At 58.6% G+C, this 16,537-nt stretch overlaps 1 protein-coding gene across 2 annotated transcripts in view; it reads right to left on the bottom strand.

The window, feature by feature from the left end:
* Positions 1-520: 520 nt before the first annotated feature.
* Positions 521-16,537, bottom strand: part of Pacsin1 (protein kinase C and casein kinase substrate in neurons 1) — a 41,002-nt gene continuing 24,985 nt past the window's right edge. For both annotated transcript variants that reach the window (XM_005084879.4, XM_013124364.3), the window contains exons 2-10: positions 8,888-9,010; positions 7,875-8,031; positions 6,334-6,569; positions 5,892-6,047; positions 5,581-5,756; positions 4,458-4,578; positions 4,247-4,374; positions 3,326-3,513; positions 521-2,997 (exon numbers count right to left, since the gene is read on the bottom strand). In XM_005084879.4, the coding sequence (XP_005084936.1) occupies positions 2,888-2,997; positions 3,326-3,513; positions 4,247-4,374; positions 4,458-4,578; positions 5,581-5,756; positions 5,892-6,047; positions 6,334-6,569; positions 7,875-8,031; positions 8,888-8,941 (1,326 nt within the window). In that variant the 5' untranslated portion in view covers positions 8,942-9,010 and the 3' untranslated portion in view covers positions 521-2,887. The remainder of the gene's footprint in view (positions 2,998-3,325; positions 3,514-4,246; positions 4,375-4,457; positions 4,579-5,580; positions 5,757-5,891; positions 6,048-6,333; positions 6,570-7,874; positions 8,032-8,887; positions 9,011-16,537) is intronic.

The following is a 16,537-nucleotide window of genomic DNA, read 5'->3' as shown; positions in this document are numbered from 1 at the left end:
TTCTGGGATGGGCCTGGAAGGGCATGGAGAACAGATGTTCCCAGGTGGCCTCCTACAAAACCGTGTTCACAGCGGGCAAGCCGCAGGAGAGCAAGAAGACCCAATGTCACTCCGTGGGAGGCCCCAGCCATGACTTTCTACAACTCCGCTTTAAAACTCAGAACTGTTTGAAGACGGAGTTCACCCTTGAACCAGCAACTTAGCTATTAGTGTTTGATTGTGGCGGCTGGCAGGGAAACGACCTCCCACATTAGACAAGGACCAGCTGCCCATACTTCCAGCCTTAGAGGCACGGGTTTGGGACTTTAAGTGCCAAGTCCACTGGTCAGTGCTGTCACCTGTCACCTTGTATCTGAGGCCAGAGACTCAGTGACCTCCCCTGGACCTCCCTCAACTGCCCAGCTGTGCAGCACTTAGCCCTGGGGGCCACCTCCCCCAGTGCAGACATTTTCATCACAGAGAACCCACACAAACCCCCAAACTAAAGATGTACATGACTCAGATGACAAGTGCAGCCAGGTTGACAGAATTCTGTTTTATCCACAGCCATACAGTCACAACTGATATATATATATATAATTTGTATTTATATACCTTTAAATTACACAATCATGTACAAAACAGGTGCATCGCTGAGACCACAGCACTTCTCGGAGTTTCACAAGTGTCGGAACTAATGGAGTCAGGAAGCCGAGGGCGGCAGATGCATTGGCGGCGGGCAGCAAGGCAGCCTGGGCTCCTCCTGGAACTAGGCTGCAGGATGGTGGTTTAACTGGGGTTTAACACATCACTGACCGAGCCCTGCAGGGTCCCGTGCAGCATCAAAGGGGCCCTTGGGGAGTTACGGAGGGATGTGGACACGGCCAGGGTACGGTCCGGCCCGAGGTTGAGTGCCCTGACACCAATAATGATAGGTGGGACTTGGCTCGGGGCTCTAGGGACTTCACGGGGAGGGGGGCACCCTCCGGCACCAAGGTGCTGAGGAGTTTGAGGACCGACCAAGTGTGGTCCCAGAGGGGTCACTGAAGGTGGTTGTTCACAGGGGATAGATTTTTCCAGTCCCTGCCCAGGAGTGGGCAGCTAGTGTACTGAGTCAGGGCCACAGCCCCTCCCCAAGTGCTGGGAGCCGCTGTGCAGAGGGGGAGCCCAGGCCCCAAGGTGCAGACACAGCGGCTTCTGGTCTTTCTGGGTTGTAAGGGGGGGGGTGTAGAGGTGGAGGACTCCTGCCAGCTGGGGAGGCAGGAGGAGCTATGGAAAAAGGAGGACTTTGAATCCTTCCAGTCCTGAGGGGCCCAGGACCCAACCTAGGCTGCAGCTGAAGCCCCTAGTCCACCACAGGCCCCTGCCCCGGTCCTAATCATGAGACGGGGGGATCAGAGCCCCAACGCCTGGGCCCATGACGTTAACAGTGTCAGAAGAAGCAGCTAATTGTCCTAGAGAACACAGAGTCGCACACTTTCCCTGGAGGCCCAAAAGGCCACCTGATTCGGGAGGCAGAGGGTGTCTGTGACCCAGAGGCCTATCAGACACCAACTGTAAGCATGGGACATCTCAGGTCCTTGTTCCCAAAAGTCCAAGTACACAGCCTCTGGCAGTTCTCCCCAAAGGAGAGAGAGCTCTACCCAGCTTCCAACCGCAAGGGCCAGTGTCCCTCCCCTCCCACCCCCAGAGTCCCTTAATGGAGACTCAGGCTTAGAGAAATGGAGGTGGGGGGCTGCCAGCATTCGGGGGGGGTGTTGGAAAACTAGAAGGGACAAGGAAGATATGGTAACCATCTGGAGTTCCCTTCCCATGCCAGCCTGAGCCACTGGCTTCCCCTTACAGTGCCAAGCTGGAAGCTCCCCTAAGTCTGCCTGTCTCCCCAGATGAATGAGAGGGGACCTGGCTGCTCCCCTGAGCCCCTGCATCTCCTAGGTTGGCTGATGAGAGCCAGAAAAGGAAGGTTGAGAGCCCTGCAGGTTGGCTTCACAGAGGCTGATGTGGACACAGTGATGGGCATGGGGGGGCATTTCCGGATGGCCATGAAGGCAGGGGGATGGGTGGCCAATGCCTCTACCCCAGGGAACGGGAGAAGGCTGCTACTGTTGCTGGCTTTGCCCTGGGCTTGGGGGGGGGCTCTGCCCAGTGCCGAGGCCTCGGGAGAGGGCCAGGGGCCTCTGCAGGCTGCTGAGCGGCTCTGAGGAGGAGCCCTCTGTCCATGGGCCCAGACAGGGTTTGCATCTCCCAAAGTGGGCCTAGCGTTGGGAGGGCTGGCGCAGCCCGGAGGGAGGACCGGTCTACCCCTCGCTCCCCCGAGTGCCAGGGATGCCATCACTTCCTCCGGCTTCGCCTGCCTTCATGTCTGGGGAAGGGAAGAGAGCCCTGGAACCTGCACAGAGGAGGTGACCAAAAGATCGGGGACAAGAGCACCCCCAGGGCAGAGTGGAAGACTAAAGATTGGGAGACCGCCTTCTTGGGGTATGGAGGAAACCTGTGAGGGGCGGGTAGTGGTAGGAGGGGCCAGGGGAGGGATGAAGGGGCTAGGGAGCCGGGCTCAGGTGACAAGGGCAGCTGCTGGCAGCCTGGAACAGTGAGGCAGGGTAGAAGGATCCAGAAGAAATCCCTCATGGCTCGGGAGACTCTTTGGTGGACTCTGTAGCGCAGATGTGACAATTGGGCTAAGTCCCAAGACCCTCGCCCACGCTGGGGCCATCGTCCTAAGCCCCACCACCCTGGCCTCCAGGTAGGCTGCTGCAACTGCTGTCTCTTTGCATTTCTTCTTTTGTTCTGTTTTGACTTTTAAAAAAATAAAAGCTTGATCGGAAAATATGTCTGGAACTCTATGGCGAAGGGGAGGAGGAGGGGAGAGGCGGCGGATAGGGAGTGAGGATTTGGGTGGGCAGGGTAGCTATATGGCCTCAACGTAGTTGGCAGGGTAGAGGCCCAGCTGCCCGCTGTCCAGACGCCCGCGGCACCAACCCTGCTCATCCTCCTCTCCTAGCTTGGTGAGCTCGTCTCCTGCGGGAGGGGACACAGGGACACCTTGCTAAGATGGATGGGCACTCAGACCGGAACTGTCATAGCACAAAGCTGCTACATGAACCCTCCAAGGCACCTCTCTGCCCCCGTGCTCCGGCTGATTCACCCGGACTCAGATTCGGGGCTACAGACCACTTCAGCCAGCACCTTGCTGGCTTTTGGGGGCCCCACCCGCGTGCACAGGTCTCTGCCCTGGGCCCTCCCCTCCCAGTCCTTGAAACACCTGTCTCTAAAGCCAAGCCTTGCGTGACCCAATCCAAGCCCAGGCTTCTCCGCTAGCCCCGCCCCTCGGCCCCGCCCTCCTTACCGGCCTTGAAGCTGAGCTCATCCTGCTCCTGGCCATCGTAGTCGTAGAGTGCCCGCACGCGCACTCCCTTGGCATCGTCGTCGAAGGGGTTGGCGCCGCCATTAGCCTCATTCCCCCCGAAGGGGTTCCCACTCTCGTCATCTGACCACTCGGCGGCATACGGTTGGCCTCGGTCATAGCTGCTAACGCTGAGGTGCAAATGGAGGCCCTCTATCAGCGACCCTGCCCCTCCCCCATCAATACCCTCTCCTCCCCAGAGCTTGGGTCCGAATTCTATGGAGGAGGCCCGGGCAGAGACCGGATGCACAGGGCGGTGTCAGGGCCAGTGACCCTCTGGCAACTTGAACATTGTGTGTGTCAGCTCCTGAGGGACAAAGAGCTGCAGAGGACCCATACTGTCCGATCCTGTGAAAGGGGCACTGTCCCTAAACGGGTGCCAGCTGGGCCTTCCGTGGTTAAGAGGTGTGACGTTGGGCGTGCTGCCTCGTCTCTCTGGTCTGAAGCTCCCTTACCCTTAAAATGCGCACATTTGTACATTGCCAGACCGGCCAGAGGCTTGAATCTAGGACTGCAAGGAGAGTGCTCAACATACTGTGTGACCAGCCAGGTGTTGGTGGTGCACGCCTTTAGTCCCAGCACTCGGGAGGCAGAGGAAGGCAGATCTCTGTGAGTTCGAGGCCAGCCTGGTCTTCAAGAGCTAGTTACAGGACAGCCTCCAAAAGCCTTGGAGAAACCCTGACTCAAAAAAAAAAAAAACTGTGTGACCCCCACAACAGGTGTCTTGAAGGGTCACCCACCTGTTTTTCAGAGGACGCATAGCAGCTATGGTCTGGGGTCATTTCTTGTCTTCTTGGATACAGTGTATCTGTCCCAGGATGTCGGGTCTCTCTCCTACCCAGGAACTCCACGGGAGGTACTCACCTGCCTCGGTCCCCAGCTTGGGATGTGGACTCCACAGCTGCGGTGGCATTGCTCAGTGTGGCCCCCTCTGCCTTCTTAGGCTGTTTCTCCTTCTTGGCGGTGGTGTGGGGGAGGTCTGGATTCCACTCCTGGGGGCAGAGAGAAGTCAGGCAGAGGGGTCTGAACCCCTCCTAACCCCCCAAGGATTTCCTGCCACCCTGGGCATCCTCACCTCAAACTGAGGCCAGCTCATGGGCATCCCAGGGCCACTGGTGCTGCGGAACCACCTGAGGTCCTCCTGGGCATCGGCTCCCCGGATGGCCTGCTCCAGCTCTCGGTAGACATGGGTATAGCTGCGGGGGGGGGGGGGGGTTGGCTTTATTCTCATCCCATCCCCAGCCAGGATGCTGGGCCATCCCCAGCCAGGAAGCAGAGGTCCACCCCCCTCCGTACGGATTCATTTTACGTGTGCGGGTGTTTTGCTGCGTGAATGTGTTTGCACCACGTGTGTCCCTGGTGTTCCCGGAGGCCAGAAGAGAGCACTGGATTCCGTGGAACCGGAGTCAGGGGTGTTTGCAAGCTACCAAGCCATGTCTCCAGATCTTCAACTTGTTGGGGTTTTATTTGTTTGTTTCCTTTAGCTGTTCAAGACAGGGTTTCTCTGTGTAGCCTTTGATGTCTTGGAACTCACTCTTGTAGACCAGGCTGGCCTCGAACTCACAGAGATCCGCCTGCCTCTGCCCCCTGAGTGCTGGGACTAAAGAGGTGTGCCACCACTGACCAGTGTGTTTTTTAAACACTTTTTTTTTCTGCAACTTGTTTTGTTTGGAGGCGGATTTGTAGCCTTAGCTGGCTTTGAACTCATGGAGATCTGCTTACCACTGTGGTTTAGATTTATTTTTATTCATGTGTCTGTGGCTTTGGGGATCAAAGCTGAGTCACCAGGTGTGGGTGCCGGGAACCCAACTCTGGACCTCGGTAAACGCGGCCAGTGCTCCAGTTGAACCACCTCTCCAACCCAAGATTTATTTATTCCTGAATTTTATTTTATATGCGTGTGCCAGCGAGTGTCCCCAGAAGGTGACAGAACCTCTGATAATGGAGTTACAGGCAGTTGTGAGCTACCGGATGTGGGTTCTGGGAAGGGAGCTCAGGTCTTCCCTCAACTCCAGCACTCTCAGCCCCAGCAGCCTCTCAGCGGCCAAGCACCGGGGTAACTAGAGAGCGCTGCCTCACCCCTGCAGCAGCGGCGTTTGCAGACTCTTCCCGATGCTCCCTGCAAGTCCTCCCTCTCCTCCCATCGCCGGGTCTGGGTGCCTGCACTCCAGCTATGCAGCAGGCCGCGCCCAGGTTACCTGCTGTTCTCCGCTAAGTTGAGGTGCCGTTTGATATCCAGCAGGACTTCCTTAAGGAAGACGAGTCGCTTCTCCTCAAATTGCTGGCACTGCTCGAACACCTGCTCCATGCCCTCCATGTACTGTGGCGTGGCTTTGCCCACGTCTTCCAGCACCTTCTCGTACTTCTCCTGAGTCTGCGGGTGCCAGGGTGGAGGTCAGGGTGGGGTCTCCCAGCTGCCACCCTCGGGACCCCTGCCGTCCCCCCACAGGTACGGTACGGTCTGCCTGAGCTCGCTGTCACCCCTCCCCACATCCCCCCCCACAGGTACCTTTTGCACATCCTGCCTGCACTTGTCCACCTTGTCCAGAAGTTTCTTCTGCTGCTCGGGGGTGACCGACTGCTCCGTCTTACTGTTCATCTCCCGAGTCATGGCCAGCTTCTCCTCTTTGCAAGCCAGATGATAGGCCTTCTTGGCCGCCTCCAGCTGCGGGGAGAAGGCCAGGGTGAGAATGCATCACCAGCATCTGCCTGCCAACCCCACGTACCCCCACTGTGGAGCTGCCCTTGTGAGAGGCAAAGGGGCTGCTGGCTCCGGCTCCGAGGCTCAGCCCACGACCTCATCTGTGGGTGCTGCTGTGGAGGCTGCTGGCCGTGTGCCAGACCCCAGAGGGGGGACCCCCGTGTGGACAGCGCTTTCCGCAAGGCGCCTTGTTCCCTGTGGGTCCCCTCGCCACCCTTGAGCTGGCCCCCTGCCCGCCTGTCTGAGGCACCTCCTTCATCTTCTTGGCCCAGGGCTTCTGGGCCTTCCGGAAGCCGTCCTCCGCCTCCTTGGTCTCCTTGAAGCCGCCCATGATCTGCTTGTGGTAGGCATCTTTCTGCCAGTTCTTCACTTTCTCCAGGTCCTCGCCCAGCAGGCTGTTCTTCACCTCCTGGTGCAGCTCGCTCACCTTCTCCGCCTCCGTCATCATGGCGCCCCAGGCCCGCTCCAGGCTGCCGTACTGCGGACCTGGGCGGACGCGTCAGGGCGTTACAGGGACCCCGCGCACAAGGCCCACAGTCCTCTCCCTCTTCCCTGATGCTTCCCCTCTCTTCCGATGGCGACAGAAACACCTTCCTTCGCCATCCCCAGACTTCTACCCATCTTTTTTTTCCTTCGAGACAGGGTCTCTCTGTGGCTTTGGAGACTGTCCTGGAACTCGCTCTGTCGATCCTAACCCTAACCTCTGTATTGTTTTGGAGGCTCTCAGTCCAGCCTGGCCTCGAACCCACAGGGATCCGCCTGCCTCTGCCTCCCGAGTGCTGGGATTAAAGGCGTGCACCACCAACACCCGGCTTGTTTATCGGCTCGTTTGAAGTCCCTGATTATGACGGACGTAAGCAACTGCTGTTCTCGGATACGTGGAGTTTGGAAATGAGGGTGACAGCTCTGATTTCCCTCAAACAGTTCAGAAAAATGTGCGTATTAATGGAGGAAAAACCCGTCTGGCAGATCCCAAGGCTAGCCTGGGCTACACAGCAAAACCAAGAAAAAGAAAAGGAAGAAGAGCCCAGCGGAGGTGGCGCACTGGGAACTCTGTGAGTTCGAGGCCAGGCTGGACCGACAGCCTCCAAAACAATACAGAGAAACCCTGTCTCGTAAATACCAAAAAAAGAAAAAAGAAGAGGAAGAGGAGGACGAGGAAGCAGCAGAAGCCAATGCTGGTGGTGCAGTTTAACCCCACACTCCTGATGCGTTGGCGGACGGTTTAACCCCGAACTTGGGAGGCAGGGGCAGGCGGATCGCTGCATCGCTGCGCTGGCCTGCTCTACAGAGCGAGTTCTAGGAGCCGGGGCTACAGAGTAAGATTCTGTCCAAAAGGAATGAAAGAGAGGTGGGGGAGGGGAGGCTAGGCACAGGCGTCTACACCTGTAATCTTTGATGTAGGGGGGGAGGCGGGAAGATCCGGATTTCAGGGTCATTCTCAGCCACATAGAGGGTTGGGGGCCAGCCTGAGCGACTGGGATTCTGTCTCAAAATTAAACAGAAAGTTACAATGAAATGTTAATTAATGTTAGCTGGTGAAGCTGGCTGAGGGGTACCCAGGGGTTCTCTGCACAATAATGTGACTGTTCTGGAAGTTTCTCTAAAAATAAAAAGTGATAAATGCGTGTGTGTGCGTGTGCGTGTGTGCGTGTGCGTGTGTGTGTGCACTCCGGAGTTGTACAAAGCAGGAGAATGCAGGGTCTCAGGTTGTGGAAAGCCCTGTGGCTGGGTTGCTGGTGTACCGGGGGCCTTCCCTGGGGGGACCCGCTAGAGCCCGGGGTGGGGCACCTTTTTCGATCAGCTGGCGCCAGCGCTTGGCCCAGTCGGTGAGCTGCTGCGCATAGGCTTTCTCGATCTTGGCGCGCTCCTGCACGCAGCTCATGAGGTCGTTGCACAGGCGGTGGCCGTCGTCAATGCGTTTCACCGTCCGCTTGTAGTTCCCCACCTGGCGGCAGAGCAGAGGGTGACGGGGCGGCGCCTGTGATCCTGACCCCGGCCTGCAGGGGGCGCGGCGCCACCGGCCTCGGCCCGCCCTCCACCTTGGGGACTCCCAGAACTCCACGTCAGACCCCACGATCTCCACCTACCCTCCTCCTCCAAAGCCTCGTCACTGCCATAAGAAGCAGTTTTATATAATTTGGACTTTGGATAGAATAAATTATTCATTTTGTTCTTTTTATACGAGTCATATAAGCTTCAGCGGAGCTACCGTTGTTTTTTTTTTGACACAATATTATGTTCTGTGGACATCTCATTAAGCACTTATTAATCTAGGTCTGCTAGTTTCTTTATCGGTTTCCAAAGCCAAAAGCAATTTTCTTCCCCTCCAGGTCTCGAATGCTCTCAGAACCCCCTACAGCGCTGTCTTGTAGTTCTCACCTCCGTCTCTATGGGGCTGCGGGGTCCCTGGGCTCACCCAACTCTCTGGTGCAAGGGTCCATCCCCCTGCCCACCATGCAGAGGGTGCAGTGGGAACAGCTAGGTGGGCTAGGAGAAGTGGGAAGTATAGCAGACGTTGGTGTGAAGGGGCTGGCAATCGTCCAGTCTGGGTGGGGGGGCGCGAAGGGGGCGTGGTCCCAGAGGGGCGTGGTCCCAGAGGGCGTGGTCCCAGGGTGTGACCTGTGGCAGCCTCGTTCTGGTGCCGCCTCCTCCGGGAGCGGCTGCAGGACACCGATCAATCTTACCCCACCTCGCTGCCTGTCAGACACTGGGGGTTCTGAAGAGGCCCAAGGAGTTGGGGTGCAAGGCTGGGGTCGCGGGGTTGAGTCGGGGGACACGCAGGGGCGTAGACCTCCACTCACCTCCCAGAAGCTGTCGGTGACCTCGTCCGAGGCCTCGTCGTAGGAGCCAGACATGGCGCAGCCGGGTGGAGGGAGCAGCGGGCAGGCGGGAATCTGCGGTCTGCAGGTCTGGCGGCTCACAGGCTGCGAGGGAGAGAGCCGCGCGGATGAGAGAGTGGTCCGTGACCTACTCCAGGCCTGTGTTCCTGGTGCTGAGGCTCAGACTGGGATGGGGTCTTCCTGGAAGGGCTGACCGTGCTGAGGATAAGCCCAAGATGCAATCTGTGGCTCCTCACCTCTGCATTCTGCAGACTGCCTCTCCTAGGGGCGGCTTCCTAGGGACGGCCTCCCTCGCCGCTTACACGGGCCCAGCGGGTCCCAGCTGGAGCCCCTCTCTCCCTGGCACCCCCTACCCTGACCCAACTGGATCCGGACACTAGATCCAAAGAAGGTCCTGGATTCCCCTGCCCCCGGCATAGCGCCTCTGGTCTTGTCCCCTAGAGCTCCTGCCATGCAGTCCCCTGGGAGCTGACGGGAGACCTTTCCCCCCCTGAGCTAAGGGCTCCCCCGGTTTTACCAATTGGGCCCTGTCCATCTTCTTTTGGCTGTCCCAGCCCCGCCTCAAAAGCCTCATTAGCTGCTACAAGTCTCCCTACAGGACTGAGCACGAGGCTCTCTGGCCTGGGGTCACACCGTGATCTTACAGCATCCCAGCACCGTGTCCTGGGGTCACACCGTGACCTTACAGCATCCCAGCACCGTGTCTGCCCTGGATCTGTCATCAGGCATCACAGCTGTCCAATCTAGGCCACGCTCTGCCCCGGGGGCGGGGGGGGGGGCACACTGCTGGGCCTCACTGTCAATAACCAGGAAAGAGCCACAGAGGGAGGGCCTAGCCTTCAAAGGGGCAGCCGCGGCTCCTGGGGCGCTTGCTTGTCTGTGCAATGCAGCTATGGGATTGAACCCCAACCAGTGAGGACTCTGGGTGGGGGCTGACTGTCTCTGCAGGCTTCTCACACACACACACACACACACACACACACACACACGCACACACACACACACCCTCCAGGAGCCTCAGACTCAAGCAGGACAGCAACAACCTGAGGACCCTTGGTCAAGATGCCCCTCCCCCAGCCTCAGTCTCTCCTGTTTCGGGGCCTGGTGCTCCATGCCCGCAGTGACCCCAGTGTGGCCTTCTTGTGCCACCTGGGACTGAAGACCCGAGTTGCCAGAAGCCTCTGGGCCACAGCGGGGAGGACGGAGTGACACAGCGGAGGGGCCGCTCTTCTCAGGCCCCCAGGATGGAAGACCCCCCCCAACAGCATCTCTAGGAATCCACCTTCAGGGTACAAGCCAAGTACAGTGCACAAGCTGGTCCAGCGCAGCCTCGCGGGCCGACACAAAAGGCTGGGGTGGCTAAGTAAATTACAGGGCAGACTCGCAGCCTGCACCCCAGCCCGAGCCACGCCGCCAAGTGTACACCATGCAGAGCGGCCTGGCTGGGAGAAATATATAAATATACATATGTGGGACTATTTTGGGAAGGCCACGAAGCAAAATGGGACCGGCGGTCAGCTTCAGGGCAGCATGCGACCGCGAACGGGGTGGAGCGGGCCTCTCACACTGAGTCCACCGAGCGTCTACGCTGCTGCTTGTGAGTAAAACGGCATTTCCTTTAAAAAAAATCTGCATGACTTTAAAAAATCTTTTCTATGGAGGCATTTTCTTCATTTACACTTGATGTGGGAGGAGCCAGCCCACTGTGGGAGGAGCCGGCCCACTGTGGGAGGAGCCAGCCCACTGTGCGTGCGCGGTGCCACCCTGGGCAGGCGATCCTGGGCCCAGAGAGAAAGCAGGCTGAGCCAGCCAGTAAGCAGCTTTCCCCCTGAGCTTCCGGCATCTGCTCCTACCCGACTTCCTTCAAGGACAGACTGTGATCGGGGCGCGCACGTCAAATAAACCCTTTCCTCCCCAAGCTGCCTTTGGTCAGGGTGTCCTCCCAGCACAGCAGCAGGGACAGGATGGCTGTGGCCCGGAGTGTCAGGCTAGCAGGGCACAGGCCTCAGGCGGTGCGACTTGCAGGACTCTCCTGGGCTCCCCGCTGAGGTAGCTGTGGTCCAGGACCAACTTCCTCAGTGACTCTGGGAAGTCCATGTGGCCCCTCCTGGGCTTTGCTGGAAAGTGACTCCTTCAGAACTACATGAGGGACTGGAGAGATGACTCAGTGGTTAGGAGTGCTGGCTGCCCTTCCAGGGACTTGAGTTTGGTTCCCAGCACCCCAGGTGGCTCACAACCGCCTGTAACTCCAGGCCCACCCACGAATACACACAATACACATGGCTAAAAATAAAAGTCTTAATTAAAAAAAAATCAGACGAATTAGCAAACCCAGCCCACAGGAGACTCTCGGCACTCGGCACTCCAGCCTCTCTGGTTGTACCCACAGCAGGGAAAGAGGGTAGAAGAGGGCTGTCAAATGAGCCCCCAGTCACACACATACACACAGACACACACACACAGAGACACACAGACACACACACACAGAGACAGACACACTCACACACACACACACACACACACACACACACACACACACACACACGCAGCAGGAGGGTCCCCTCCTACAGAATGCCACGTTCTTCTTAATGACAGGGCTGTTTCTGTCAGGGGTCAGGAAGAGGGTGTGAGCAGCATCTGGCACTTCCTGTGACACGCCCAGCAGGCTCCGAGGCCAGGCAAAAGGCCACCACACCCAGTTTCCCTGTAGTCTCTCATCATCAATACCATCAGGTGGCAATCGCCAAGCCACAAAGAGACAAAGCCCACAGGCTGGGGACGTCACTGTGCAGTCTGTCTGGGGGCAAAGGGACAGTCATTCCAAGGTGACCAGCTGCCCAGCAGCTAGCACTACTTCAGGGTCATAGCAACAGCCAGTGCTGTCTGTCTGTCCTGTGCTATACTCATTACGCAGAAGCTGGGGGGCGGGCGGGGGGGGGCTTGGTGGTGGAGCGGAGGACCAAGCAGGCAGGTGACCACTGGCTGGGCTGAAGGGACACACATGACTGACAGCATGCAGCCTGTGCATCCCTGCGCACCGTTGAGGGGGGCTCTGGTAGAGAGTGTCTTCTGGTGGGGTGGACACAGGAAAAGGAGGCTTACCCGAACCTACAGCCAGCAGGGTTGGAGGGGAGCAGAAAAAAGGGGATACCGCAGGCTGCTCTCCTGCCCAGCAACATGGGAACCTCTGATCCCCGGCCCCCCCGATGCTGGGGAAGAGATCCCCACTTTCCTCTCTCTCAGTCTCTCAGAAAACCCCCTTCTCCCCATCTCCTTTCCAGCTGCTGGTCTGTGTCTCTTGAGAACCCTCGCTAGCAGCCCCTGAAGGGGAAGGGTACCTAGGATTGGGAGCCCAGGGTCCTGCTCCAAGTCCATTTTCTTTATTATATCGCTTATTATCGTTGTTGTTGTTAATTCTTATGTAGCCCAGGCAGCCTCAAAATTCACTACAGAGCAGACGGTAATCTTGAATTTCTGATCCTCCTGCGTCCACCTCCCCAGGGCTAGGATCCTGGGCTGCCATGTCCGGTTTACACTTAGCAGGACCTGCATGCTGGCCAGCGCTCTCAGGGGAGCTGCAGCTGCTGTAAAAGCAGTGTTGAGATCAGTCTTGGCTGTCACCAGCTCAGACTTACTGGGTGTCCACTATGTGCTATGACCTGGTCTACGCGCTTTATACGTACTCCGTCTACATTTAAAGGTGGGGAAATCGAGGCACCAGGCAGACAGGATGGGGCATCCAGGGCCACTGAGGTGACGTGGTGGGACTGAGTCCAACCCTGGTTATATAAACAGTGCACACCACCATTCTGGTCCCTTCGGAGCCCCGCCTACCCAGGAGGTGAGAGAAAGTCAGAGGGATATAGGGATGAGGCCAGAGGGCATTGTGTGTGTGTGTGTGTGTGTGTGTGTGTGCCTGTGTGGGCGTGCACATGCGTGTGTGTATGTGTGTGTGTGCGTGCGTGTGCACATGTGTGTGTGCCTGTGTGTGCGTGCGTGTGTGTGCGTGTGTGTGCATGTGTGTGTGCGTGTGCGCGTGTGTGCACACAGGTGAAGCAGCAGGCCCAGGCCACACAGCAGGCAGACAGGAGACTCTGGGCTGGCTGTCCTCCTCTACCCTGCTCCCAGGTGTCCAGCCCAGCACTGCAGTGTCTCTCCAGACATCCTAGTCAGCCCGGCTGCCTCAGTTCCACACATGCCCAGGGGTTCCCAGCACTCTCCTTCCTTAGAGATGGGCAGGGCAGGCGAGCCTCTCAGACACCAGTGCAGTAAGAAGAAATGGGCTGAGGGGTAAGGTGCTGTGCCCGCCCCCACCCCGCCCCTCCCAGTCCACAAGCCCCCAGGTTCATGCTCCCTCACGTCTGCTAACCCACCCTCTCCTCACACCCCTCCTTCAGTGTGGGTTCAGGACCCCGGCCCAGCTCTGTAGTACATTGCCCATGAGCCCTATAGGACTGAAGACTGATTTCAAATCACAGCTGTGTCACTTCTCAGCTGTGGGGCCTTGGTGGGCTACTACCTGTGCCTCAGTCTCCTCAACTGAGAAGCTGGGGGGGCCGTGCCACCTACGCTGGGGCAGATGGAGAATGCGGGGGGGGGGGGGGGGAGCCATCAACACAGTGGGCAGAGGCGGGCCTTGCTCTACGGCCAAGACCGCTGAGTTAGCTAACACCCGGATATCCTTCCAGACTGTGGGCTCATCTAGGACCCCCAGAGTCCTAGTGGGAAATCAGGCCAGGTCTGGCTTCCTCTTACCTTCTCTTGGGGTCTAGAAGTCAGGCCCTGGGCAGGTAGGTGCAGTGGCACACACCTGCTGTCCCAGCACTCAGTGGGACAGTCTGGAGAACCGGGAAGTCAAAATCATCCTCCCTATATAGTTAATATAAACCAGCCTGACCTCCATGAGACCCCATGTCCAATAAAACAAGCAAACGCGTGTGACCCCATTTCATCTGCCTGGAGGTCTCCGAGGGACCTTTTACAAATGACAGACTGCAGCCCCACAAACACCAGTCCGCCACAGGCCCCTAAAGGAGACAGGAGGCAGAACTCTAGTTTCACCTGTGCTGCAGGACACCAGGGACACCCAGGGCCCGGCGGGCACTCACTGAGCGGCCAGATACGCGGTGGACTGTGCCAGAGAGCAGCTCCTCGGGGGCAGCCTCCAACCTGTTCTTACCTCTACCCCAGCCGCCACTCAAGCAAGCTGAGCACCTCCCACTCCCCCTCTGGAGCATCACCCCCAAACACAGCCTGTTCCCAGTCTGGTGAAAGAATCAGCATGTCCGGCCCCACAGATCAACGGCGGGTCCCTGGGGGAGCCGCTGCTGGATGAGAAGGCAAGATGCCCCTGCCACCTTAGGGTGCATACATTCCCGTTAGACGGCGATGGTAAAGAAAGGCCCCAGAACTGTGCAGCAGGAGGAGGCTCAGCCTTCACCCCAGGCCTTAGCTCCGAGCCTGCGGGGCACAGGGATCTAGGGGATTTTAGCATCCCCTTTAGTCTTAGGTTCCCGGGGACACTACCTCCCTATCTTTGTCTCAAGGCAAAGCGTGGGGGGACCTTCGATGGGTACCCATGGTGGGGGGCAGAGGCGGGGGCCGGCTGGGAGCAGAGCCGCCTGAATTCTGCTCTGGATTCGTCTCTTTAGCCAGTGATCAAATGCCAGCGCCCTCTCTAGGTACCAGTCTGTCTGAGTTCACACGTCCACAGCCACCCTGAGTAGAGGCAGGGCTGCTTGCTATGCGGGTGTGGGTAACACTCCCGGTAGGGACACACCAGGGTTCTCCCCACAGTGCAGAACCCTGGGTGACAGAAAGATGGAAGCATTAGCTCTCTTCGGTGGCAAGATGGAGTATGGTAGGGACAGCTGCAGCAGCTTGCTCTCCCCACATTCCAGCGTCTCGGGGGGTTGGGGGAGTCCTCACATCTCCGTCATCACCCCTGTAGCCTGGGCTGTTGGACCACTGCCCAGGTAAGGACACTCACTGCCCTCCCACGTCGGGGACCAAATCCCAGAGCCCTGCTGAAGCACAGAAGCTCAGCAGCCCCTGAGGTAGGGACTCGGGCTCTCCGGACAGAGGCGAGCTGCAGCTGGGGGGGGGGCTCGGAGCCTGTGGGGATGCCATTCCCAAGGGGTTGGTCAGGAAAGAAACCAGAGGGCAGGTAAATGACAAAGCAGGTATGTTGACAAGCACCGTGGGGAAAGGTGGCGTGGAAAGGGACAGGGAACTGTGGCTGGGGCCAGGAACAGAGTGACATAATGCAAGATGGTTACAGAAGACCGCTCTGAGGTGACCGCTCTGAGGTGACCTTGGCACTAAGACCCAAGGTGGGTGAGCGAGAGGGCTCTGAGGAGCATCCAGAGGGCCCAGCCAGCAAAGGTCCTGAGGCAGACTCGTGGCTCTTAGGGGCTATGTGGTTGCAGCAGACTGAGTTGAGGGAGGGGAGGGAGGGGTCCAGGTAGAAGGTGCAGATGACTTGGGTCTCCCAGGTCAGGAGACCTGAAGTCTCTCCTAGTGACAGGAGGAGTCACTAAGAGGGCCCAGGAGAAGTGGGGTGCCGTCTGGCTTTTATCTCGAAGGCTTCCCTAGAAGGCGCAACAGTGGGGTAAGAACTGAGCCACGAAGCTCGCCGCTGGAGGGCGGGGACCTTGGAGAGGGGTCTCAGGTAGGGAGAGAGAAGGTGGGTGTGGGAACACTGTGACTCTGGAACCAGGAAGAAGTCTAGCGGTTGGGCTATGGCAGAGAGGAGTGGAGGGAGGGGTGACTTTGGAGCTGGGGTCTGGGCGGCTCACCTATACATGGACCGGGTGGAGTGCAGGCCTCTCAGCTCCTGGCCTCTGAGTGCCAGGACCTCCCTTGGGGTCTCTGTTGTGCGGGAGAAGTTCCTGGGGGGAAAGGGGGGGCCCAGCCTGGTTTCCAAGCAGGCGGCTTGGCTGCAGATAACTGGGGTGAGCACTACACCCCAGGGGATCCCTTCTTGAGTCCGGCAGCAATGGAGCATACAGCAAACCTCCTGCAAAAACTGAACCCTGTCAAGAATCGGGGTGGGGGTGGGACAGGCAGGGCAGGGAGGGGGAAGAGGCCAGGCTATGGGCAGGGCCCGGCAGCAGAGGGCAGGGCATTCATGCATACCCGCTCGTGGCCTCAGTGGGGGAGATCTGCACCCCCTGGCCCCATTCCTGCCAACCCCCCCTCACCTCCCAGGCCACTGTCTCCAGGGCCTGAATCTGCGCCCACACTCCCAGGCTGTGTGCTTGATATATGCAGGAACCAGCACCCCTATAACCTACAGCAGGCCCCCACCATGCAGCGAGGCCCATGAGTGCCCAGGAGAAGGCGGGAGGCCCACACTCCGTGCAGGACCAAGCCCAGAACTCAGTCAAACGGCTAAGGGGGCCCTGGCCCCCCTCCCGAGGTTGGGTTTCCTGCTACCCCTGCACAGCTCCTCCCCAGTGCTCCACTCCGCCGCCTCCTCTGGAGCAACAGAGGCAGCTTCTCCGCAGTGTCTCTGCTCCCCAAGTAGCAGTGAGCAGGTCCCCGGAAACGCCACTGCAGAGGGACAGGGGTGGCAGAGGAAGGCCACAGGCCCACCCACACCAACACAGA

Source organism: Mesocricetus auratus, unplaced genomic scaffold (genome assembly GCF_017639785.1).
Source record: "Mesocricetus auratus isolate SY011 unplaced genomic scaffold, BCM_Maur_2.0 Super-Scaffold_100027, whole genome shotgun sequence".
NCBI lineage: Eukaryota > Metazoa > Chordata > Mammalia > Rodentia > Cricetidae > Mesocricetus > Mesocricetus auratus.
The sequence above is the reverse complement of the archived record's forward strand: the minus strand, read 5'-3'. Positions and strand labels throughout refer to the sequence as shown.